The 24981-nt window shown below is 47.0% G+C and overlaps 1 protein-coding gene across 3 annotated transcripts in view; it reads left to right on the top strand.

The window, feature by feature from the left end:
• ARFGAP3 (ARF GTPase activating protein 3) overlaps nucleotides 1-24649 on the top strand; it is a 49087-nt gene extending 24438 nt beyond the window's left edge. For all 3 annotated transcript variants that reach the window (XM_073213978.1, XM_073213977.1, XM_073213979.1), the window contains 7 exons: nucleotides 3850-3978; nucleotides 4410-4532; nucleotides 10149-10280; nucleotides 14907-15030; nucleotides 16048-16138; nucleotides 21857-21978; nucleotides 23607-24649. In XM_073213978.1, coding sequence (XP_073070079.1) covers nucleotides 3850-3978; nucleotides 4410-4532; nucleotides 10149-10280; nucleotides 14907-15030; nucleotides 16048-16138; nucleotides 21857-21978; nucleotides 23607-23624 — 739 coding nt within the window. In that variant the 3' untranslated portion in view covers nucleotides 23625-24649. The remainder of the gene's footprint in view (nucleotides 1-3849; nucleotides 3979-4409; nucleotides 4533-10148; nucleotides 10281-14906; nucleotides 15031-16047; nucleotides 16139-21856; nucleotides 21979-23606) is intronic.
• Nucleotides 24650-24981: the final 332 nt, after the last annotated feature.

Raw genomic sequence — 24981 nt, 5'->3', positions numbered from 1 at the left:
GGAGCAGCTTTGATTTCAGGTTGAAGCTCTGAGGTGAGGGCACAGTTGGGAAGGCAGTGAGAAGGGAAGGCAGAGCTGTGTCAGGAGGTGTTTACCCATGAAATGTGCTCAACACCATTAGTAATTAGGGAAAGGCACGTCAAACCCAGCGAGAGACCGTTGTACTCACTAGGGCCCATGATGACCAGTGTTGGCAAAAACGTAGAGAAACTGGAACCCACATGCATTGCCAGTGGTGACATGAAAGTTAAACATAAAGTGATCATAGGACCAAGCAATTCCACTCCACAGAGAAATTAAAACTTGCATCCACACATCCACACAATAACTTGATGAGAGTGTCATGGCAGCCTTAAGCCCTATAGCCAGAAAGTAGAAATGACCCAGATGTCCATCAGCTGACGAATGGATAAACAAAATGTGGTCTCTCCACACAATGGAATAGTATTCAGCCATAAAAAGGGAGGAATTAGTGCTTCATGCTACAACGTGGATACATCTTGGAAAGTTTATGCAAAGAAAGAAAGCCAGTCACAAAGACCACTTATTGTATGATTCCATATATTGAAATGTCCAAAATAGGCAAATCCATAGAGCCAGAGAGCAGACTAGTGGTTGCTAGGGGCTGGGGGAAAGGGCAGGGGAGAATGGGGGATGGCTGCTAATGGGGGTGGGGTTTCTTTTTGGGGTGATGACCGTGTTCTGGAATTAGGTAGTCATGATGGTATTTAATAGATAAATATACTAAATACCAATGAATTATACACTTTAAAAGGGTGAATTTTATGATGTGTGGATTATATCTCAATAACAAAAAAGGTATTTATAATATGAACCCCCGTTAGACTTGGGGTCCGAGTTCTAAACATATGGTGGAAGGCTGTGGTGATCTCTCCAGAAGTTTGAGTCTGGATCCTGAAAGGGCCTCAGTCAGCCTTGGCACAGAAGAGAGGGAGAAAAAAGAGTTTGGGAGAATTAAGACCTTTGTACAGGGGGACCCCCTGGATTGGAGAACTGAGGTGCTAACGTGGCCCGGCCCACCTTGAAGGCAGGCTGGTGGTTAACATTCTATCCAGAGGAGCGCCGTGATGAAGGGGCGTCTCTCCGAAAGTGAGCTCGTCCAGGAGAGGAAGGAGGGGAAGAAACTGGGACCAGGAGGCCAATCTAGAGACTGGATTTAGTTGAACACGTAAGGCTCTTGAGAGGTTTTCATTTGTGTTGAAAACGAAAGAGGAATCTGGCCGTCTGGAAGTGCATGTGGCTGGGTTTAAAAGATGAGACAAGAAGGGAGTGGCTGCACCATAGAAAGGGAGGCAACTTGAATTTCTGGGGTTTTGTGTGTGTGTATTTGTGTGGCGTTTTCGCTTGCTTTCATGTGTATTTGATCAGTTTTGAGTTACCACAGAATGCATAATGAAGAAGGTAACAGTACTGATTTGATGAGTTGTTTCGAGAGGATTAACTTAGCGTGCTGAAGTGCCTGGCGCGTGGGGAGCGCTCCGCCAGTGCTGTCTTACTATTCACCCTAACGGTTTGCCAAGGGGACTTGGTAAGCAAGCCCAGATAATTTGAAATTCTTATTTCTCATTGCCATTTACCTCGCAGAACGTAGGGGGCAGCACTGAACTGTGTTTAGGTTAAGTATGGTTTGAAATGCTTTTCATAAAATTGACTTTGAGTTGTGGCAGACTTCCCTTTAATTTCTCAGACTAAGCTAGCTTTTTGAGCTTGGTAAAAGGGGACGGTTAAATCCAAGTGTTTAGATGGCTTCTGCAGGGTTTGGGGAGTGGGGTCTGTGCTCCCGCATGGCGGGTTCCCACCGAGTGTGCAGTCCAGTGCCTGCCTGATCAAAACAAAGGACAAGGAACTTGCCAGCTTCCTTCCTGCAGAGCAGGTGGAGGGAAGGAGATTAGTGTATTATCAGAAGCAACACCAGTCTTGACGTGTAGCTTTCTTTAGGACTGTTCAATACATCAGCAGCATAAAAGCAGAGATGCTGATCAGGGGGTACTTTCGGAATTTTGTTTGGGAGCTCAGTTTGGCAACTTTCTTGGCCTTGTTTGGAACAGCCGCACTGCTGTGCCTGAACCACTGCCCTGCCTCAGACCCCTCACCGCTGCTTCACCAGCCCAGTGCTGTGCCACGGGTGGGGGGTGCATGCTTTATCCTGAGGATGTAACGAAGCGATTACTTTTTTTAATGGCTGTAGAAGTTACTCAGCTCAGTGCACTATCAGGAGCAGCGCTGTTTCCTGTATTGTCAGACTGTGAAACTAACTAACCATGTGGTAGCCTGATCCTTGCCTTCTGGCAGCTTCTCAGCCCGTCCTCAGGGGCGTCTGCACACAGCCCACAGGAAGAGTAGAAAGAGGCAGAGCAGCTACCCTTGCTTGATGGGAGCGCCGTGCAAGCCCCCCCCTGGCCAGGGCTGGGAAAGGCTGTGCGGCCCTGAGAACCATGGAGTCCGGCTTCCTATCTCCATTGGTGCTTCCAGAGCCGCATTGCAGGAAGCCTGGGCGCTCACACGCATGCTTTGGATGAGCAGTAGACCCAATCCCGCATCAGATGTCCTAAGAAGGGAAATCTTCCCATCTCAAGTCTACTAGAACTTTTCCATTCCCATCCATTCATCTCCAGAAGAATCTGTTGCTACAGTTAAATCTATTTGTGATTTTAAACAGACCGATTGTTTTCCTCCAAAAATTGTACTTGCAGTATTAATTTTCTAAGTAATGAAGTGGGTATATTACCATAACCTCTCCTATAAAAATAATAGTAAGGAAAACAAAATAAGATTAAAACAAAACAAAGAAATTCTGCCTGGCTATTAAGGCTTAAATTAAACAGCACACTCATTAAACAGCAAAATCAAGACTATTTTTTTCTAGTAAGAAATTCTATTGTCATTCCCTGTTACTATACAGAAATGTGTTAATATTGTTATGGAATTTATTCAGTACCTTCTTATGAGAAATTTGTGATATTTTACATAATTGTATAAAATAGCTGCTAACTTAGAAATCCTGATAAGGTAGGTGTATCACTTTTCAGGGCCCTGAAATTTTGTTGCTATCTTACTAATATGATAAAATACCCTTGATATCGCTACCAGGTGTAAGTTTCTTTATGAAAAATTATTTATAGCATTTTTGGAAATCTAAGAGTATGAGACACGGTTTTATACATCTTTTTATCCCTTTGGTGCATTATCCGTAACAGGCTTTTGGTAAGTAGATGGTCAGTGTCTGGCTGGTAGAACAGACGAGACTGTTGGCTGGGGAATGACCATGCCACTTCGGGTGTGCTCAGAAGCCTGCTTCCATAAAGAGCCTACAGGAAATGTTCTTGTAAACTAAAGAATCCTTTTGCTATCAAGTAACCCCCTTCTTCATTTATCTATTTGTTGTGAAGTCAAATTTATATATATATTTGTCTTAAGGCAAAACAATGAGACTGACCTCATACTTTTGATATGTATTGTAGGAGTGTAATAAAATATTCGTCCAAGTAAGAAATTCAGCTATTTACTAGAAATAATTTCAGTATACCTTCTGTTATTACATAATAGGTAGTGTAAACTAAGATTGCATGATACCAGGTACTATAAACCAGAACAGTAATGTAGGTTCAGCAGCAACCAAAATGTGGCTGTAAACTTACTCAGATTCCCTTTAGCATGTACTCAAAAAGACATTTAGGGGGAAAAAAAGCCAACTTGCCATCATAATTATTAATTATGGAAAGAAGCACGAAGTTAAAAGTAGAAGAGATGTGTTTAATTTTTCTTAGTTTTTTAACTTAAGAACACAGAATTAAAGCTAAATTACGGAGCATTTGTTTTTCCTGGCAGCGTTTCATCATTACGATTAGCTTATAAGGATCTTGAAATTCAGATGAAGAAAGATGAAAAGATGAACATGAGTGGCCAAAAAAAGATAGAATCAGAGAGACTTGGCATGGGGTTTGGAAACCGCAGAAGGTAGGTGAGACTACCCTTTCTTGGATTTCCAAATTTAAACCAGTTTGCTCATCATGAATGGATTTCCTTGTTAATGTCAACTTTAGAAGTATTTTCTTATAATTCCTTCCTTTCTTCAGTTGTTCTGCTTTACTATTCAATGTAGCATGAGGCATTAGGAACAAGGAATTAGGTCTGACTGGTCCTTAAATGGATGCCACAGACACAACTGGCACATGTGACTGTATTTTGTGTGATGATCACAGTCCTCACGAAGATCCTGTATTTTTCAGAGCTTATATCTATCCATCTATCTATGCATATAGCTTTTATTGTTCATGTTTTTAGCCCCACCAATAAATTTATTTTTGTTGAACATTCTTTGGTGAACATGAGTGTCTTCAAGAACTAGTCAATGTAATTTTTTCCATTTTATTCTCTGTTTTCTCAAGTGGTATTTCACATTCAGTGACTTCAGACATGCAAACCATTGAACAGGAAACGCCAATCACAGCCAAACCAAGAAAAAAGTATAGCGATGACAGTGATGATTCATACTTTACCTCCAGCTCAAGGTAATCTGTTAAGAATCACCCTTTAAGTGTTGTTTTGAAAAGCAGTGATTAGTATGGACTTACTAGTTTATTTGCTTCTGGAGCAAATACAAAACAGTTTACTTCATTGTTTTTAAAAGCTTTGGCTGGAGTCAAGGGTGTCTTTAGAAGAGCATTGGAGAAACATAAGTGGACAATGTTTGCTAATGTTAATATGTTAGATCCGTAAAATCAGCAACTAAGTTTATTAGAGGGAGGAAAGTTGTGTTTATCTAAAATGTGAAATTGGAGAAATATGCAGACTCTTGAAGGTGTATATTAAGTTGCTTCATCTTATTCCAACAGTTGGAATATTTCATAGCTGGCCTTCCGGAGTCTCTAGTTGGCAGGATTGAATGTTAAATAAATGCTATTTGCATGTGCTTATTTATTAATGAAAAACACTGCTGCACTCTGGAAGGCTCCCAGAATGAAGGAGGTCCCTGTCCTTCAGCTCTGGCCATCAGACTGGGACAAGTGGCCTGACTCCCATGTGAGGCTGACCTTGGAGAGGGCCCTGGTTCAGGTTCAGAGTGGCCTCTGGGGCAGAGAGAACAAGTTTAAACTTGAATGGACTCACTCTGTGAGGCTCCTCGAAGAGCCTGGCCAGCACAGGCAGAGTCCTGCCAAGAAGGCAGCAGGGAGAGGAGCACGGGCTGTAGCTGGACGGGGAGCACAGCAGGGAGGCACCCCGGCCGGGCCGCTGAGGGCTGCACACCCCGCCGGTGTGTGAGCCTCTGGGCTGCGGTGCCCTCTGAGCTGGGAGCCCGGCAGCCTTGCCCTCCGGGTGTGTGGGGCCAAATGGGGGAGCGCCAACAGGGCATTTGGTCGACTGTTAACACTACATTTAGTGACTGTTATTATACAGAAATTCAGTTTAAGAGACACATGGCTCAGTCTAAATGTTCGACGACTATTGTTGGAAACTTAAGTCAACCACAGTGAGGGCCACCGTGAAGTCTGGAGTTCAGGAGGTGGAATGTGTGCCTGCCTGTCATGGCGGTGCTCATGAGGGGCCCCGCCGCTGATCTCTGTGAGGACATTGCTCTTGCCTGGCAGTGAGAAAGGCCCAAAGTGTCTTCAAATAATTAGCAGATAGGCATTTCACATATGGGACAGATAGAAACATATATTAACTATTAACTAGTCTAGTCATTAAATTATATGTTCTATCAAAGTTCATAGGTAAGGAATTGTATACAGAGCACTACCCTGAAAAAATTCTCCTAGCGTAGCCTCAAATTATTTCAAGTCCATATTTTACCAGAGGAAAAAAAAAGGTAGTTCAGTGGTATTTCCTGTCACTGCTTTCAGAGACAGGAATGGTTTTATACTTGCTTATCATGATTAACTTGTGTAACACACCAGGCAGTTTACTTAGAGGTAACTCCCAAGTCATGCCTTTTAAAAGCATTTAACTACATTTTCTATGGGCTAAAATTAAATGTTTAACTTGATTTGGAAGCTGCATGTACATCAGATCACTACAGATTTGTGGGTTAAACGAGGGAGTGAGTCTGGGTCAGAGGAACCCTAGCTTTGCAGCTTCCACAGTGTCCTGCTTGGCTTCTCCACACCTTTGTGGTTATTCCTCTGCTCATTAGCAACTCCTGCAGATGAGAGCAGAGGAAAGTAGAGAAAATAAATTTCAAGTTACATCAGTATTGCTGTATGGTAGCAGAGGTGGAAAGAGAAGCAGCTACAGGTGAGGTTAGCCGTGGAAGGGGCCCCAAGAAGCTTCTGGGGAGCATTGCCAGCTCCAGGTCACTGACAGGCCCTGTGGGGGCATTACCTGCCTGCAGAGCTTCAGAAGTCCTGTAGGTTTCTCTTTCTCCAAAAGCTTAGTCAAAAGAGTAGGCCTTACTCAAGACAAATGCTGGGCATAGAAGCCACAGGGCATAAATCTGCAAAGAAGTAAAAAGCTAACCTTTTCAAACAAAACAATATGGCTTCTCTCTCACTTACCAACTTTACATTTCCCTGTATGGCCCCGGAAGATGACTGGTTAGCCAGAGGCGGGTAAGATTCCTCAAGGGAGGAGCAACCTAAGACAGGCACAGTCGCAGGGGGGCCATCCGGTGAGAAATTGGGGATCAACAGAAGTGAGGCTTAGAACCTCACCCCCCCTGTTTGAGAGAAATCTTCTGCATCCGTGAATGTATTATTGCCCTTGTCTAGCTTGGATTAACACATAGTCTACAGGCACACACCTGATCATCTACATTTGCCCTCTTACAGCACTAAACTATGTTTTCTACCTTTATCTTGCGTCTACCTACCACTTCAGCATTTTATTTAAAAAAATAATACTAATAATAATAAAGGGAGAAATATGGGATTCACATAGAAATCAAGTATAAAAATCAAACGAATATTCATATTTGACCTGATTGTTTATAGTTCATAATGCGTGATCAAAACCAAAAGTTTCTGTGATGACTGCCCTTGCACTGTTCACCATGTAAGAACTTATTCACTATGTAAGAACTTATTCACCATCTAAGAACTTGTTCGTTATGCTTCAGAAGATTGGAGACTGCTGAGAATTAGGCTGGGGGTGGATTAATGATTGTGTATTGAGCGTTGACTCCCCTATACAGAATTTTATTGTTGTTAACAACCATTTGATCAATAAATATGAGAGATGCCCTCTCAAAAAAAAATGTTATTGTTATTATTATCTCAAGATTTTAGTATATTATCATAATATCTAAAGATTGGCTGTAATAATATTAATACAAAAAATAAACACTCATTAAAGGTGAAAAAAAAAAAGAGTGGGCCTTAAGGCCACCTTTACTATGAAACAATTATTCATGGTGAAGTCTAGAAGCAGATGGCAGTGCCAGCAGACCGTGGAGTGTGGCATGTCGCCGCCTGAGGCTGTCAGCAGCACAGATGCCTCTTCTGGCTCTCCGTGGTTCCGCCGTTGTTAATAGAACAAGGGTACTATTGATACTCTGGCAGCCGAGGTAAGTCAACACAGACTCTCGGAAAGCAAGTATATTAGTTCCATGAAAAGCTCTCACTGCTTCCAAATTATTCATTAGCCCATTAGAACTTGAGTATTATGAATTATGAAAGAGTACTGTTTCTATTAAAAATAAGATCAACCGTATCTCTGGTTTGTTTTTATGGAGTTCCATTATTCGCAGAATATAAACAATGTATTGTATATTGAGGACAAAATAATGACACAGAACAGTTTTCTCAGTGTGGCCTCTGATGGAATAGACAATTGTCTATAGCTGTGAATCAGATACGACATAGGTTCCTCTTTTCAAGGTGTTTAAGGATTGGATGAAGACAGAGTGGGAGGCCCACAATAAAAGGGAAGAGCACAGAGAACAAGATCACAAACCAAAACGTCAGAAAGTCAAGGAGATTCAGAGGTGGGGCCGCCCGCTGTGTGTGTGAGGACAGGCGAGGGATCCTGGCACCCCATCCTTCCTGAGTCCTCTCTCTGGGTTGTTGAATAGCCTAGTCATTTAGGAAACGTCAGGGCCCCTGTGCTCCAGGATAAACACTGGGGCTTATACAAATGAAGAATATTTCCTTAGGCTGATCCTAAATTCAAAAAATCCTAAGTCCTGGAAGTTTTAGCCGGCTCCAGTCCATGCTTGCTCCACTCCACCACCCCCAGCGCCCGGGGGACCAGGCAGTCCCCCTCCTTCGTCCCCCGCCGTCCTCTTCCTCAAGGCAGCCGTTCAGTCCAGGGGCGGCCCCATGAGAAACACTGCCTCATACTTACTCATCTCCCTGGGTTTCAGAGCTCAAAGCAGCCAGCCCCACGGGGGCAGAGGCCTGACATGTCTCCTTGCCCTGTGTCCTTGCCTAGGCCTGGCCCCTCCTAGGTGCTTATTGAGTAGGTTTTAAATTCCTCATTGAATTTGTCTTAGTTCTTTCCCTTGGGTCCTTGCACATAGTCCCTCAAATATCTGAAGATAACTTTTCAGGCCCACATTTGTCCCACATCCTTCAAATATTTCTCTGATATGACTTCAAGTCTCCGTTGTCCCGGTCTCTTCTCTGAACAGGGATGGACTGTGTCTGCTCCTCCAAGCAGAGCCCTGGGCTCAGGACTCAGCCACCAGAGGCAGAGCCTGCCGGTTTCTAGCTGAAATCAGATATGCTGTACCTTCCCTCCAGGGAGCAGGGGGCCAATGTAGCAAGTTTTTCCCTAGTGACCTTGCCAGAGGAGGCAGAGGCCTCACTTGGAAGTTCTGCTCTCTCCCTCTAACCCAGCGAAGTCACTCCCATCTGCCAAAAGCAGCATGTTTATCCTCCCCTCCCATGTTTGTTTTTTTTTCTCTGTCAGGAAAAGGTCCATTTGTTTTTAACGTCTTTCCCCCCAAATCCCAGCTTCTCTGGGTCCCTGGCCTGTTCTTACAGGTCCCTGCTGCCCTCTCAGTCCATCCTTGCTTGTGGGCCCCTCCAAGGAGCCGGGCTCTCTGTCTTTGCACACCTCCCGTGTCATCGGAGCTTGGTGCTCACCTGGTTCCCTGGGCGCTTCTGTTCCTACTCTCTGCAGAAGTCCTGGAGGATGTTTTTGAAAGCCTCTTCATTCTCTTCCATCATCCTTCCTTTCCTAAGCGCCAAGCCTAGAATCCCACCTTTACAAGGTGTGTGTATCCGTCTGGGCTGTTTTCCATCCTGTGCAGTCATGAATTCTGACATGGCATGGTCACTTTTTAGTAAGGCTCCAGCATGTCCACCTCGCCTGCCAACCTCTGGCTTGGCATAGGCAAACCCTGTGGCACTTGGTCACGGGTCTCTCTCACCACATGGGACTGACATCTGCCACTGAGTTCTGCCCTCTGGGCAGTGCCCTGCTCAGTGACGTTCGGCTAAGGAAGGTGTGAACCCTCCCAGAAGGCCAGCATCTCCTTTGAGATGCTTACAGATCAGGTTCATTTCAAGCCCCAGACTGAGAGACCGCAGACTGGTCCAGTGACCAGCAGTCCTGGAATCTGACTCCAGGAGGAGGCTGATGAGCATCATTTGCGTTAAGTGGTAGTTACTGTTAGGATTGGTAGCTTTCACTGTGGCTAACATGGGAGGGATGGCCAAGAAGGAGCTCCTCGGATGGCATCTGTACCTCAGGCCCAGCATCGTTATTTGTGTCTCCCTGATGCGAAAGAGCCTGACCCAAGGGAAATGAAGGGTATAACCTGTAGTGGGCACAACGCCAAGATCCTGTGTGCCGTCTGCATACACTGGGGTATACAGCAGGGGTGGGTGTCCCCCCCAGGTTTTAAGGGCTTAACACATGATGGTTTGTTTCTTACTAAAGTCATAGGAGGGCACAGGTGATTGTCTAGGTTACCTTGGCACTTTGATTATCCAATTGGATGGACTTTTCACCTGCCCCAGGCTGCAGCACGTGGAAAACAACGTCTTCCATGTGGCAAGGGAAGAGCGGACTGGGCAAGCTCTGAAGGCCTTGGGAGTGACTTTGTCTACACCTGGTCATTGATCAGATCTAGTCACAGGGCTGCCCCCAACTTCAAAGGGGCTGGAAAGCATAGTCGCCATGTACTCCGTGTGGGTGGGCATCAGTAAGGTCCTCCAAAGTCTGTTCTACTCTTTTTCATACAGGTATTTTGATGAGCCAATGGAGTTAAGGAGCAGCTCTTTTTCTAGCTGGGATGACAGTGCAGATTCCTTTTGGAAAAAAGAGACCATCAAAGATACCGACACAGTTCTGAAAACCACAGGCTATTCAGACAGGTATGAGCTGCAAAACCATGGGCTGTAAATAGCAAGTGCATGCATCACTGGGGAAGTTCACTAAGACTGGCAAATGATTTTATCCTATTTCAATAATATTCTTTGTATCCTGTTCTGTTTTCTGACCCTACAACTTTGCCCTTCTTAGAATATCATATGAATGGGCTCATACGGTAAGTGGCCTCCTAAGGCTTCTTTGGCTTCTGGTGCATTTGAGTCTCGCTCATGTTGTGTTCATTCCTCTTTATTGCTAAGTTTGTTTATCCATTCACCTGTTGAAGCTCTGTCTCCAGTTGTTGGTGATTTTATATAAAGGACTGTATCACTTATTGTCCAAACCAGGGAACGTGGAGAGCGCAAGGGGGTTATTCTAGGTAACTGGATATACAGTCGTCCCACTCATTTTGCCTGTTACATAATGTAGAGCAGTGTCTTACATGCATCACAAACAGTGCACTCAGTATTTACTAAATGGAGCTGAAGAGTGAAATACCAGGCCTATTTTAAATGGGAAAATTCCTTCAAATTTTTTATGGTTTGGATAGTTATTCATTTTTAAAATTAGAATTTGCTGCCTCTTAAAGTGGCCTCAATTTCTTTTACAAAATTACTGCTGCTGGCTTTTTAAAAAGTAAAACGGCATGTGTATGCATTGTAAGTGAAAAATGCATTTGCCCCACCTCATAATTTAACCTATTTGGGCTGGGCTGATTTTCTCTTTTTTTTTTGGTCTGTCTGTTTTTGTTTTTTGTGCTGGATTTTGTTTGTCTGTTTTTGTTTTTGTACTGAGAATACTTAAAATCTACTTTCTCAACATATTTCACATCTGTAATACAGTATTGTTAGTGCTGTACTTAGATCCCCAGAACTTACTCATCTTATAAGTGCAACTTTGTACCGTTTGACCATCATCTGCCCATTTCCCCCACTTCCCCATGTCTGGGAACCACGATTCTATTCTATTTCTATGAGTTTAATTTTTTAAAATTGTAGATTCCACATATAAGTGATATCATGCAGTGTTTGTCTTTCTCTGCCTGGCTTATTTCACTTAGCATAGTGTCCTCCAGGCCCATTCTTGTTGTTGGAAATGGCAAAATTTCCTTCATTTTAGGAATAATAATCCATTGTATGCATACCACATCTCCTTTATCCGTTCACCCATCAGCAGACACAGGCTGTTCCCATACCTTGGCTATTAGGAGGAATCCTGCAGTGAGCACGACAGTGCAGGTATCTCATCAAGATGCTGATTTTGTTCCCTTGAGATACATACTCAGAAGTGGAATTGCTGGATCATACAGTAGTTCTATTTTTAATTTTTTGAGGGAACTCCGTGCTCTTTCCCAAAATGGCTGTGCTAGTTCACATTCCCACCAACAGTGTGTGGCGATTCCCTCTGCTCCAGGCCTCCCCTTACCTCTTTTTGATGACTGCCATCCTAGCAGGTGTGACGCTTGTCGCTTCGATTTGCATTTCCCTGATGACTAGTGATGTTGAACATGGTTTCAAATACCTGTTGACTGTAAACTTCGCTCTTAGAACTACTTTTGCTGTATGCCATAGATTTTGGTGTGTTGTGTCTCCATTTTCATTTGCTTCGAGATAGTTTTTGACTTCCTTTGTGATTTCTCCTGCGACCCATTGGTGTTCAGGAGCGTGTTGTTTAATTTCCACATATTTGTGAATTTTCCAGTTTTCCCATTACTGATTTCTACTCCCATACTATCGAAGTGGTATGGAAAGTGGTTGGAAAGATCCTTAATATGATTTCAATCTTCTTACATTTGTTAAGACCCAAATATATGATTGAAATTTGTTTTATGACCTAACATATGATTTATCCTGGAGAATGTTCTGTGTGCACTTGAGAATATGTGTTCTGCTGTTATTGGATAGAATGTACTGAATATTTTGGTCCATTTGGTCTAACATAGTTCACGTCCAATTTTCCTTACTGGTTTTCTGGCTGGGTGGTCCATCCATTGTTGAAAGTGGGGTGTTGAGCCCTCTATTGCAGTTACATTGCAGTACTATTTCTCCTTCGGATCTGTTAATATTTGCTCAAAGTACTTAGGTGCTTCAATGTTGGGTGCATATATATTTACAATTGTTACATCCTCTTGATGAAGTGGCCCATTTGTCATTATATAATGACCTTGTCTCTGTTACAGTTTTTGACTTAAAGTCTGTTTTTCTGATAAAAGTGTGGCTATCCTTGGTCTCTTTTGGTTTCCATTTGCATGGAGTATTTTTTTCAATCCCTTCACTTTTAGCCTGTGTGTGTCCTTAAAGCTGAAATGAGTCTCCTATAGGCAGCATGTAGTTACGTCTTGCTTTTTTAATCCATTCAGCCACTCTGTCTTTCATTTGGAGAACGTAATCCCTATATATATCTCATTGCTTCCTGGCTGTCTGGTAGTTCCCTTGTCCCCTCCCCCTCTCTTGCTGTCTTCTCTGGCGATATGATGGTTTTCCACAGTGGCATGCTTTGATTTCTTTCTCTTTCTCTTTTGTGTATCTACTGTAAGGTTTTGCTTTGTGGTTAGCATGAGGCTTACGTAAAACATTATAGTTACAACAATCTGTTTTAGACTGATAACAACGTAGACTGCATACAGACCTTCTACCCTTTTATTCTACCCCCCTACACTTTGTTTTCACCGTCACAGTTTACATGTTTTTATATTATCTACTAACAAATTATTGCAGTTATAGTTATTTTTAGGCCTTTTTTCTTTTAACCTTTATACTAGAGTTAAGTGACTTACACACTACCGTCGCACTGTTAGAGTGTTCTCAATCTGACTATACATTTACCTTTACCAGTGAGTTTTATACTTTTATGTTACCAATTAGCATCCTGTCATTTCAGCTCGAGGAATTCGTTTTAGTCAAGGACAGGGAACATTTTTAAAAATAATAATAATAATTCCTTTTAGCATTTCTTGTGAGACAAGTCTAATGATTGGCAGGTTTTTTTTCTTTAAGCCTTTTGAATATGTCATACCACTACTTCCTGGCCTGCCAGGGTTATGCTGAGAAATCTGATAACCTTTTTCGGGGACTGGGGTGTTCCATTGTACGGGATAAGTTTCTTTACTCTTGGTCTCAGAATTCTCTCTTTGTCTTCGATTTTTGAGTTTTATTATAATATGTGTTGGTGAAAACCTTTTTTAATCTGTGTGGGGACCTATGAGCTTCATGTACCTGGAATTCATACTTCTCTCCAGATTTGGGACATTTCTAGCCACTGTTTCTTTAAATAAGCCTTCTGTTCCTTTCTCCCTCTTTTCTCCTTCTGGGACTCCCATAATGCATAGATTATTTCTTATGGTGCCCCATAATTCACCTAGCTTCCTTCACTCTTTAGCATTCTTTTTTCTCCTCTAACAGGATAACTTCAAATGACTTGTCTTTGAGTTCACAGATTCTTTCTTCTGCTTGATCAAGCCTGCTGTTGATGCTCATTGTTGCATTCATTATATTCAAAGCTCCAGAGTTCCCATTTGGCTCTTTGTTATGATTTCTGTCTCTGTTTAACGTCTCCTTTTGTTCGTGTGTTCTTTTCCTGATTTTGTTGAGTTGTCTGTCTGCGTTCTTACAGGTTGCTGAGCTTCCTTAACCAATTATTTTTAATTCTTTGTCAGGCAATTTATTGGGGCTAGTTACTGGAAAATTACTCTGTTCCCTTTGTGGTATCATGTGCCCCTGATTTTTTGGGTTCCCTGGGGTCTGTGTTGCTGTCTTTGCATTTGAAGGAGTCTCTTCTTCCAGTCTGCAGCAACTGGCTTTGGAAGAGAAATGCCTTCAACAGTCAACCCTGCTAGGGATTCTGAAGTTTTCTCATACCTGTTCTATGGGTGTACTTATTCCCTTTTGGGGTGAATTCTTAAGATGGTGTGCCTTCCTTCGGTCCCACCAAGCCAAGCCAGGTGCTGAGAGTCTCCTGTTTGCTTTCCTAGGATGGTGCCTGGAAATGCTTGAGTTTGTGTGCTTTCTCTCAGTCCCACAGAGTCAGGCTGGCATTCTGTCCATGTACACCAGCTGTCTGCAAAGGCTTGCACTCACCATCTGCAGGGGCTGTGTTTAAGGAGCCAGCTATGTGGGGGCTGTGGAAGGTGAGGCGTACAGTGCACTGAAGGGCACCCATGGGCCAGCTGGGGCTCCACAGGTGAAGTGTCCCCAGTGGCTCTGGCTGCTGTGCTTCTAGCCTCTCCCAGCCTCTAGGCCAAATGGACCTCAGTATCCTGGATGGGGTGAGAAAGAAGTAGGTGTCCATGGCCAAGTCCCACACAGCTGGAGAAACCAGGCACCCACTCACTACCCTTTCACCCCTACTCACGGGAGAAATTGCAGGTCATGGGGCTCTCTCTTGGTGCTGAGCTGTGCTGCCTTGGGAAAGGGGTGACACTGTCCTCTTTACGCTCTTCAGTGCGTCCAGTCTTGACGTTTTTGCTGCGACAATGTGCTGGAACCTCACTGCTGGAATCTGGGCCCCCCACAGAAGGCGATCTTGTCTGTGGGTGATTGTCAAAATCAGTGTTCTGTGGGGAGATGCTAGTAGAAATTCCTATCCCACTGTCTTGCTGATGTCACTCCTATTTTAACTGTTTCTAATTATAGACCTACTGCTCGCCGCAAGCCAGACTACGAGCCAGCCGAAAACACAGATGAGGCCCAGAAGAAGTTTGGCAACGTCAAAGCCATCTCATCAGATATGTACTTTGGAAGACAAGCCCAAGCTGATGTGAGTGTTCGGAGAGTCTCGGTGCGAGCCCACAGAGCAGGAAGCAGGGGGGCACAGGAGCTGTGGGAGGAAGTAGTGGGCACTGAGGTGGACCCAGGTGGCCAGAGGCCCAGCCCAAGTGCTGGAGGCAGGACTCGAACCTACATCTTTCTGACTAATTCCCCACCTCACTGCCCCAGCTGGAGGAGTGATTGCAAGGTAGGGACGGGGGCTCGTATTTCTTGCTCCTTTCTCAGTGTTTTGAACAGCCATCCATTCAGTATCTTTTAAATAAATTTCAGACAACTTTTGATACAGCTATAATTTACTTTCTAATTTGTAACCATAGTTAAATGAAGTATATAGGTATGTTTTTGGAAAGTAGGTATGTTTATTTTCTCAGAAATGTTAATGAGCTTGTCTTAGTGGAGCCTTGCTAAGCAGTAGACTCAAATGGAAACGAGAGACTTAAGGTCTCCTAATTCTGAAGCGCGTGTGCTTCCGTAAAACTCGTGGGGATGTGTGTTACCACTAGGCTTCTTGGACTAGAGAATTATTTCCTAGAGTGTTCTGGTTTTGTTTTGTAGCAGTAGAACTTTGACCAGCATTTCCACAGGATTCAGCGTTGCTGCTTGGCTACTTACCCACCCCCAAAACCTGCCTTGTTGTAAAGTTGATGACATTCAAGTTACAAAATGACATAATGGGTCTGGGGAAGCTTCTTGGAGCGGCCTTTCCTGTGGGCTGGGGACAGCAGCTCCACGGCAGAGCTGTCACTCTCTTGCTGTTGCTCTGGGTTCCCCCCGGCACTGACCATTGCTGGCCACGGCACCGTTTGTTGGTGTGTCTGCTCATGGCCTGCAGAGCCTGAGTGTTGTGCTGTCCCCCAGGCCCAGCCACAGTGGTGGCCTTGAGCAGCCACCAGAGAGAGAGCCGAGGGGAGCAGACACATGCAGATGGCAGCTCCCCGGGGAAACGCTTTGCCAAGTCGCGCGCCCTTGGGCCCAGCCTGATGTGCCCTCGTTCTTGTGTTCTCAGTATGAAACCAGGGCCCGGCTGGAGAGGCTCTCCGCAAGTTCCTCCATAAGTTCAGCCGATCTGTTTGATGAGCAGAGGAAGCAAACAGCAGGTAATGGGCGTGGTGGGGGCTCACCAGGTGGGTCTCCATTGTGTGTGTGGATGAGCACATTTCCTCTGAAGGAACTTTCTACCTTTCCAACATTGTTAGCAACTGTTACTTGATTCTCTTACCCCCATAAGTCGGGTAGAGCAGAAGTTACTATTCCAGGCTTTGCATGTGGCGAGACCAGGTCACAAAATTTAAGCATCGCCCCCCAAGTAACTCAGCAAGTCGTCCTCCTGAAGCATTGCCATGGTGCTTCCCCGCACAGTGTGGCCGTGGTGTCTGACTCATGTGGTGTCACGGACTTGGAGGTGGATGGCCCCAGGCTCCTGTGTAACACTGACTATGACCTCACCATGAGACCTTGAGCATCTCATGTTGCTTTTAGCCTCCGGTTCCTCCTCATAAGGGGGGTGCATAATGCCTGCCTCCCAAGGTTGTACTAAGGCAGAAATGATGTGTTACCTATAAAGTGCCACCTCCGAGTCTGGCACGTTGGCAGGCCTTCCCAGGCCCCGGGGGAAAGCAGAAGCAGATAGCACAGGTAACTGCCAGCCTGAGTCTTCCAAGGAAGACAGAATGCAGCTTTGGAAGCAGGCTGCTGGAGGGGAGGTTCCTGTCCCTTGCACCCCTCTCCAGGGTTCAGACCCAGCGAAATGTCCAGTAGCCCCAGGGAGTAAGCTCAGAGCACGGGCCCTCACAGACATCCGTAACCGTGCCACTCTCTGCTTGTGTCTCTGTGTCCCTGAGCCACAGGAAAGCTATGTTCAAATCCTCCCCTTGATTTGAGGCCCCAGCCGGGCCCAAGGGTAAGGGCAGTGCCATGAGTGTCCCTGTGTGTCATAGCTAACATTAAAGGAGCGGTGGCCTCTTAAGGTCATTTCAGGAACCTGTGCCTGTGCAGCAGGAGAGCCCAAGAGAAGGCAGGGTCTCAGAGCCAGGCAGTCAAGGCCCAGGATCACCTGTATCCCCTCATTTCCAGCCCTGGAGGAGCCGGCCATGGGCGTGGGGTGACCAGCACAGGTGGCCACTTGGCCTTGCAGCTACAAGGGCAGCAGAGTTCTGAGTCCAGAGAAAAACAACCTCACAGAGAAGGTCACAGGACAGACTGAGTGCCTGAGACCTGCCATGTCAGGTTTAGGGGTTGTCACGATCTGCCCTGGCCCTGGGCGTTCAGCGGGCCCTACGAGAATGAGGAGGAGCGTTCTAGCCAGAGAGTGCCTGGGGAGCCAGCCACAGAGACGAGCAGGCCTGGCGCAAGTGGGCGAGCCAGCTGTGTGCTGCCCACAAGGTGGGGCACGACGGCCTAGCACGATGCCCCTGCGCCGACGCTGCACCCCCTGACCTTGAGCAGGAGGGACCTGTTGCTCCCAGGTGGGCCGCTGCTTTCTGATGGGTGTTTCCTGCACTGGTATGGATGCAGTTGGGCACGTGGATTGGTGTTCCCATCTCCAGACTCGCCATATCCTGGCCTCCTCTCGGGGCAACTTGCTTTTGTGACAGCCCTGCCAGAGGGTGCTTAGCGCTTCGGGGGGCTTCCAGCAGTCCCACCTCCAACCTCTGTGGGTCAGTGCTGGCTCACCTCGCAAGCCCTGGCATAGGGGGCAGGTCAGTGCAGAGAACCCAGTATGTGGAAAATCACCCACCAGCCAGGTATAATTTTGTAGTTCAAGTTGCTGAACGTTTCAGTCTAAAAAAACATTGTTTATTAAAAACACATTTGGGGATCAAATGAGAGCAGCCTTTCCAACTGTTGAAAGGAAACTTGTAGCCTGCCTGTGTTCACTTTCCTGTCCCTTTCGGAGAGCAAAGGTCCATTACTTTCTCTGGCCCTGCGTGCGTCCCAGACAAATGCCCGGCACTGGGACAGTGAGGCACACCCTGGGGTACACAGGCCACCCGGACGCCTCCTGCCCGCCCCCAGCTGGCCAGGCTGCTGCTCTCCTGCATCCCAGCCCCGGTGGCTCAGGCCACAGTCACCTTTTTCTGTATCTTCCTTCAAGCTCGTCATGAGATGCCTTTAATGACCACCCTAAATGTAAGAGTACTGAACAACTTATTAAATATTTATTTTTTATTTAGAGTACATTTCAGCAAAGAGCAAGAGCTGGTTTAAAAGACTGTTCTGTGCTCCTTATCTTGGGCTGCTTTCCCCTGTGCAAAATGCCAGTATCACTGTGGGGATCGTGGGGCACCTTCATCACGTCTCTGAGGCAAATTCCAAGTGCCTCCTGGTGAAGTGAAGTACTTCTGGGTGTGGCCTCGCCCAGGAGCCCTGGTGTTTCCCACAGGCCGTTCTCCTTCATTTCCTTTTTCTCTTGGTTTGCCCCCATTTCAGGGAAATGGGTACTTGACATTGTATAGAATATCCATTGTTGCAGGGCCTGGGAACTATCCTGGCCTCTTCCAGCTTCCGCGCAACTGCAGATCTGCCCTGCCAGTCCCCCACGCCAGGGCGCAGGCGCACTGGTCCTCCTACCTCTGGGCCCGGCTGCCCCCAGCCTTCTCCCAACCCCAAGGGCGATTTTCCCAAGGACAGGGCAGTCATCCAGCACTTAAAATCCTGCCCTTGTGTTGGAGGGCAGCTCCCTGGTTAGGCCACCTTACACATCCCCACCACTTGTGCTCTCACCACTGGGGGTGAGGCCCCCCCATGTCCATTTCCCCTTTTGGGACCCTGAGCCCCTTCTCATCTCTGTCCCCTGGCACCTGACCTGCCTGGCACAGAGGAAGCCCAAGTGAGTGTTGAGTGACAAATGGACGGGCAGTGAGTGAAGTGGGGCACTCGTGAGCTCTGGAAGTAGGTGCTGTTCGGTGGGCCCCTCAGTCAGGCTGAGCGCAGGAGCCAGGGTCCCCACCGTGCCAGCTGCTCTTCCAGCCCAGTCGAGCAATGCACTTCCCACCAACTCCGCTGGCACAGGGCCCAGTGACAGGTGCACAGCAGCCATGCGTTATGGCTCACACTTTAGGCCCCAGTGTGCACGTTGCCGTTTCCTTCCCCGTTGCGGTGACTGGAAGCTGGAATTGAGAGGTGGCCCCAGGGGCCTGGTTGCAAGGACCTGACAGGCCCTCTGTTGACCACACTGGGCACAGTGAAGGCCCTCCACGTGTGCCCCTTGACACCTACCCTGGCTGCTCCCTCCAGGGGCCTCGGCCTTGGAGAGGGGAGCTGCTGTCTTGCTTGCTCGAGCCAGACCCCCAGGGCCCTTCCTTGCTTTCTGTCCTTCCCAGCCTCCTCCAGCCATCGGTCAGTAAGCCTGCTCCGAGCGCTCAGACCCACCCACCCCTGACCACGGCTGCCGGCTCAGGCTCAGCCACACCAGTGTTCCTGAACCACAGCGGTGGCCCGTATCCTTAGTGTTGTCACCTGCCAATTATCTGCCATCCCCAGGAGGCTGGAAGTTCTGGGAAAGCGGGTTTGTGTTGGTGTCCTCGGCACCAGGCCCACTGTGGGTATTATGGGAACAGAAAGCTTGGAAACGGGGGACTAACCTAGTCCACAGGTCCAGGAGCCTCTTAGTGAGGAAGTGGCTTCATCTGTCATTTCCTGGAGCCCATTGTGTAGACTGAGTGTGCTCGGGCTGTTTTTTAGACCAGTTCTGCCCGTCCGTTCCGGCCTGCTGCCTGGGCAGCCCTCAGAGGCGGGAGGAGGCTGCCGGATGCACGGGCCCCTCGGTCAGTCTCTCGAGTGGGAAGCACAGCAAGCCCAAGGCAGCGGCCTGCGGTGGGGGGTGGGGGGTAGTGGCCTTGCTGGGGACCCAACACCTGCTCCAGGGGTTCTGGAGCTACCGATACCCCCGGGAGCTTAGATCATTAGTGAGCATTAAGTAAGTGATGAAGGTGCACAGTAACAGAAGCGAGATCAGATCCGAGTTTGTTTCTCTCACATACGATTCTATGGAGGCAGTTCAGGACTGGTGCGCGTGTTCCTTGGCACCAAGGACCCAGGCCCCTTTCATCTTGTTGGATGTGACCTCCATTCTCTACTTCACCTCATGCCCTAAATGGCTGCTCCAGTTCTAGCCATCACATCTGCATCCCAGCTAGAGGAAGAAGGAAGGAAAAGGGCATACCCCAGCCCTGTAAGGCACTTCTGTTTACATCCCATTGACCAGAACTCTGTCACCTGGACACACCTTGTTGCAAGGGTTCGAATTTAGGAGTTCTGTACAGAGAAGCAGAGGGGAGAGGAATGACACTGGGGACTGGCAGCCATCGCAGGGTTCCTGGGGCCTGAATGTAGCTAGTGAGACATCGTAACTGTCACACCCCAGCTGCGCCCTCCACTGCAAACATTTCTTAAGTTGCGAACTCACACGTGGCAGCACTTCGGCTCCAGTCACCCCCACCGACCACTGGGCACACCTCCCTGGCTACTCTGGACCTCACTGCATAATGGAGCAGCCGCGGCTCTGGCTGTCCACACTCGGGGTCTCACACTTGTTTGCCATAACCCATCAGTCTGGCGGCACTGCCAGGGTTTGAACCCAGACCCTGTCACTGGACTGAGCATCTGCTGTAATTAGTAAAGGCCTACAAAACTTTAAAAAGTCAGCTGGAAGCAGAGAGGGGAAGAACCCGCACCTGAGACCCCTCCCCACGTGGTGGGCACAGGCAGTGCTGCGGGTAGACACTGTGTCTCTTCTGGGTGGCATCTGTGCTGAAGGGAAACACGTCTGTTTGTTACTGGGAAGAGACCTGCCTTCTGCTGCTCGAGGGACAGGCAGGTACACGAGCCTTACGGGGTGGCTGGCCCGGGCTCGGGCTCCGACAGCCGCGGAGCCTCCAGGATCTTCTTACCACTGCAGACAGGAGCTCACCACACAAGCCCAGTTGTCAGCCCCGGGGCCACTTCCTGTGTGAAAACACTGACACGCTTCACCCGTGCTGGTGGCAGTATGCGGATGTTTATGTCAGGACAAGCACAAGTAAAGCCGCAGACGGGCCGACACCGGCCTCGGGGTGAAAGGTGAGGGCTGGGTGTCTCCCTGAGAAAACCCGGGGTGAGTGTGGCCCCAGCCCAGAGTCAGGAAACAGCGTCAGCCTCACCCACTTGGCTCACCTCCCTGGGGGAGCCCCGTTCTCTGGTACTGCGTCAGCTGTCCTCCACCCCAACCTGAGGAGGGGGCAGGGGCGGTGCGTCATCCACAGTTCATGGTCGGTCTCGGTCACCCCGGAGCAAGCAGCCGAGTTCTCTTCGTGAGGCGACATGAATCCCAGGAAGGCTCTGATTGGCCAGGCCCAGGTCATGTGCCCACCTCTGTGGGTGGGGTCGAAGGGAGTCTCCAGAGGGATGGGGGAGGGTTTTTAACAGAAGAGCAGGGAAGGGATGCTGAGCACACCAAACACCCATCTGCCACTTAGTACTTACCTGTCAGGTCTTGGGGTAAGCACCTGGAGGAAATGGGGGCCCAGAGAGGGCAAGGAACCTCTCCAAAGACACACAGCTTGGAAGTGGCAGTGCCAGGATTTGAACCTGTGATTGTCCTAAGACCCAGTACTACATCCTCTCTCATGTGGGGTTTTGCAGCGGGTTCACGGTGAGGCTGCCAGTGAACCCTGAGTCCTAAACCCCTGTAGGGTCCCTTTCCCTTGGCCATAGCTGCTGCTTGGTGGGGAGCGGGAGGGGAGGGCATACACATTCCGTAAGTCATCGAGTGCCCTGGGCACTGGTTGTGCCATGGCTGCGGTGGAGTGACAAGCCAGCATCTGCTCTGTGTGCAGGAAGCTACAACCTCACAAGTGTGCTGCCCACGGCTCCCGACATGGCCCAGTTCAAGCAGGGAGTGAGATCCGTGGCCGGCAAGCTCTCTGTCTTTGCCAATGGAGTCGTGACTTCGATTCAGGTTAGTGACGCTGGGATGACGTTAAGGGAGTGTGACTGTGGGCTCTAGTTTCGAGAATGAGATTAGGACTGGAGAATTAGATTTTTATGATTGATTTATGTGTTTGCTACAGGATGCCATGAAAGCCAGAAACACAATTTTATATTTGTTTAATTTTTCCAATTTATGACTCTAGGGAAATTGCTGCAGGAATTATCATGATCATGATCTACTTTTTTCGTACATTGGAACAGTGAAATTTTAAATAGAAAATTTAAATTACCCATAATCCCACCACACAGGGAAAACTTCTATTAATATTTTGGTATATATTTTATTTTAGTTCTAGATTGCTACATATTTTCTATATATCTTTCTAAAATTAAAAAAGGATTATATTGTATATATGGTTTGTATCCTGTTTTTCTCCATGATGCTTTAAGAGCATCTTCATATAATTACAAATTCTTGAGAGACTACACTGTGTTGAATAGAAGTATATATAATTTACTTAACTACTCCCCAGCTGAATATCTAGATTATATTTCAGTCTTTTCAATAAGGCAATAATAGAACAGCCTTGTATGCAGTTGGCCCTGGAACAGCGCAGGGCGAAGCAGGCCGGCCCCCACGCCGCAGAAAATCCACATAGGACTTTGGCTCCCGAACCTTAACTCTTACAAGCCTACTGTTGACCGGAAGCATTACTGATAACATAGTCAGTTAGCACACATATTGTATGTTAAATGTGCATATATACTGTATTCTTATAATAAAGTAAGCTAGAGAAAAGAAAATGTTTTTTTCAAATTCAAAATTTTTTCCAATATATTTATTGGAAATCTGCATATAAGTGGACCTACGTAATTGAAACCTGTGTTGTTTAACGGGTCAATTTAAGGCCATCTCTGATGTAAGGCTTATTTTGCAAACTTCCTTGTTCACATTGTTATTTTAGTGTGCATTTAGGAATGGCCTAGGGAGTAGGACTTGATCTACCTGGGCTCTGGGGCCTCTAGAGGGGTTCCCGGTGGGGGAGGCATGGGAGTGCCCCCACTGTGGAGAAGCCCTCAGCCCTGAGGCTCCTGCCATTTGTACAGCTATTGATACATAATCTTGGTTAGAATTCACAGGGCTCCTTCCTGTCCCTTCGGTCAGCTGAGCCCACCTCAGTCCGTGTAAGTCACTGACATGCATACTTACAGACGACCATCCCCGTTTTGTAGTTTAACCCCTTTCAAGTCCCCATTTTATAGGTGAAGAAATGGAGGCACAGAGAGGTTAAGTTGCTTCAGCAAGATCCCTCAGCCCAACAAGGGTTTCAGGGTTCAGACTCTAAATACGTTCCTCCTTCTGTCACACGTGCCTCCAGGGGGCCACCACTGTCCCATGTGCCCAGATGCTTTGCTCCCTGCCTCACAGCCCCTGCCAGAGCTGGGGAGCCTGGGCCACGGAGGCCAGATGCCGGATGCGCCTCAGGAACCCACGGCCATGTGCTGCAGGCTCTGTACATGGCCAGGGGTGTGTTTGCACCACATGGCGGACGGCGGTGCCTGGTGTTGGTGTCATGTCAGTCTGGGTGACGCTGAGCACGCAGTGGGCCTGGCGGGGAGGAGTTGCTGCTCAGCGTGCGGGTTCTCTCTCCCCAGGACCGCTACGGGTCGTGATACTGACATGGCGCTCTGTCTCCTGGAGATGTGACCACAGACAGCAGCGGAAACCAGCCAGCCTTGTGGATTGTCTTGCTACTTTTTCACATAGTATATATGCATTCCTGATTTCTAATAATTCTTTTGAGAAATTCTTGTTTTTGACTTAGTGGAAGCTGTACTCTAATTTCTGTTTTGCGTCACTTCCTGTGCACGCCATCCTTCCTGCACACCCATGCGAATCCCTGCTTTATTTGCCTGAAATCTTCAGTTCCAGCAGCCCAGGGTCCCCTAAACCGGGACACAGGCTCCACCCCCACCTCCAGGCAGAGTGCCCTGTGTGCAGGTCTCTGTGCTGTGTGTCTCTTGGCTGAGGGCTACCAAAGTCAGCTGCTGCTGGGTGGGCCTGGAGAAACAAAATTCCCAATGCACATTTCATTGAAAAGGGAGCAAAGAATAAAAACAAAAGACTAAAACATGACTGATGGCTAATTTGACAAGTTGCTTCGTTTCTGTTTTTCAGGTATTAAGGTGATTTCAAAATAATGCTTAAAGCTGTCTGTCCCTTTGTAAGTTATTTTGTGTGATCATAAATTTAAAAAAACTTTCAGTGAGTGCTTTTAACAAATCTACGCTTCTTCATTGCCAAGGGAATTAATCTTTTGACAAGGTGTTGCTGTTTGAATTTATGAGAAATGTAAGATGAGTTTATAAATCAATATAGTGTACAGAATTAAAAATGAATAAGGTTAAGATACACCCACAGAAAATATTTCAGTGCATGGGGAAATAGTAGTGGTAATTGAGTAATAGTGTTGGCATTTTTTATCTGAATCTTGGTTTTCAAAAAAATTACAGAATGTGTGTAAATGAATAAAAAATAATTTGGCTGTGTTTTAGACAGCAGTAGGATATATTATTTAGCACAGTTAAATACATTTGGAATTTGATGATCCAGAAACATGGTTTCAGCTAATATTTTGTGAATTTTTCTTAAAAGCTTGAATTTGTAGAGTCTAAGTATAATAAACAGTTGTACCAGATTGTGTGGCCCACTTTTTGTAAAAAGCTTTTTATGTGTCATGTAAATCAAATCAAGGCTGGTGGTTTAATTGGCGTTCCTTTGAATTGCAATTTAACTACAGTCCAATCTCTTCTTAGCATCTGAGAGCAGTTGTCATTAACTGAGGCGTTGTCCCCAGGAAGGGCGCAGGGTAGCGTGTCCTCCCTGAAAGTGAGGGTATGCAGAGCGGTGTCTCTGGAGCCCAGGGGCCACAGAACAAGGGGCCAGAGACTGGGAGGCCCACACAACAGAAGGAAGGCACTGTCTCCCTGTGGAGGCCAGAAGTCCAAGGCCACGGTGCCAGCGGGGCAG

Source organism: Manis javanica, chromosome 10, assembly GCF_040802235.1.
Source record: "Manis javanica isolate MJ-LG chromosome 10, MJ_LKY, whole genome shotgun sequence".
Classification (NCBI taxonomy): domain Eukaryota; kingdom Metazoa; phylum Chordata; class Mammalia; order Pholidota; family Manidae; genus Manis; species Manis javanica.
Note: the sequence above shows the minus strand (reverse complement) of the source record. Positions and strands in the feature narration are given on the sequence as shown.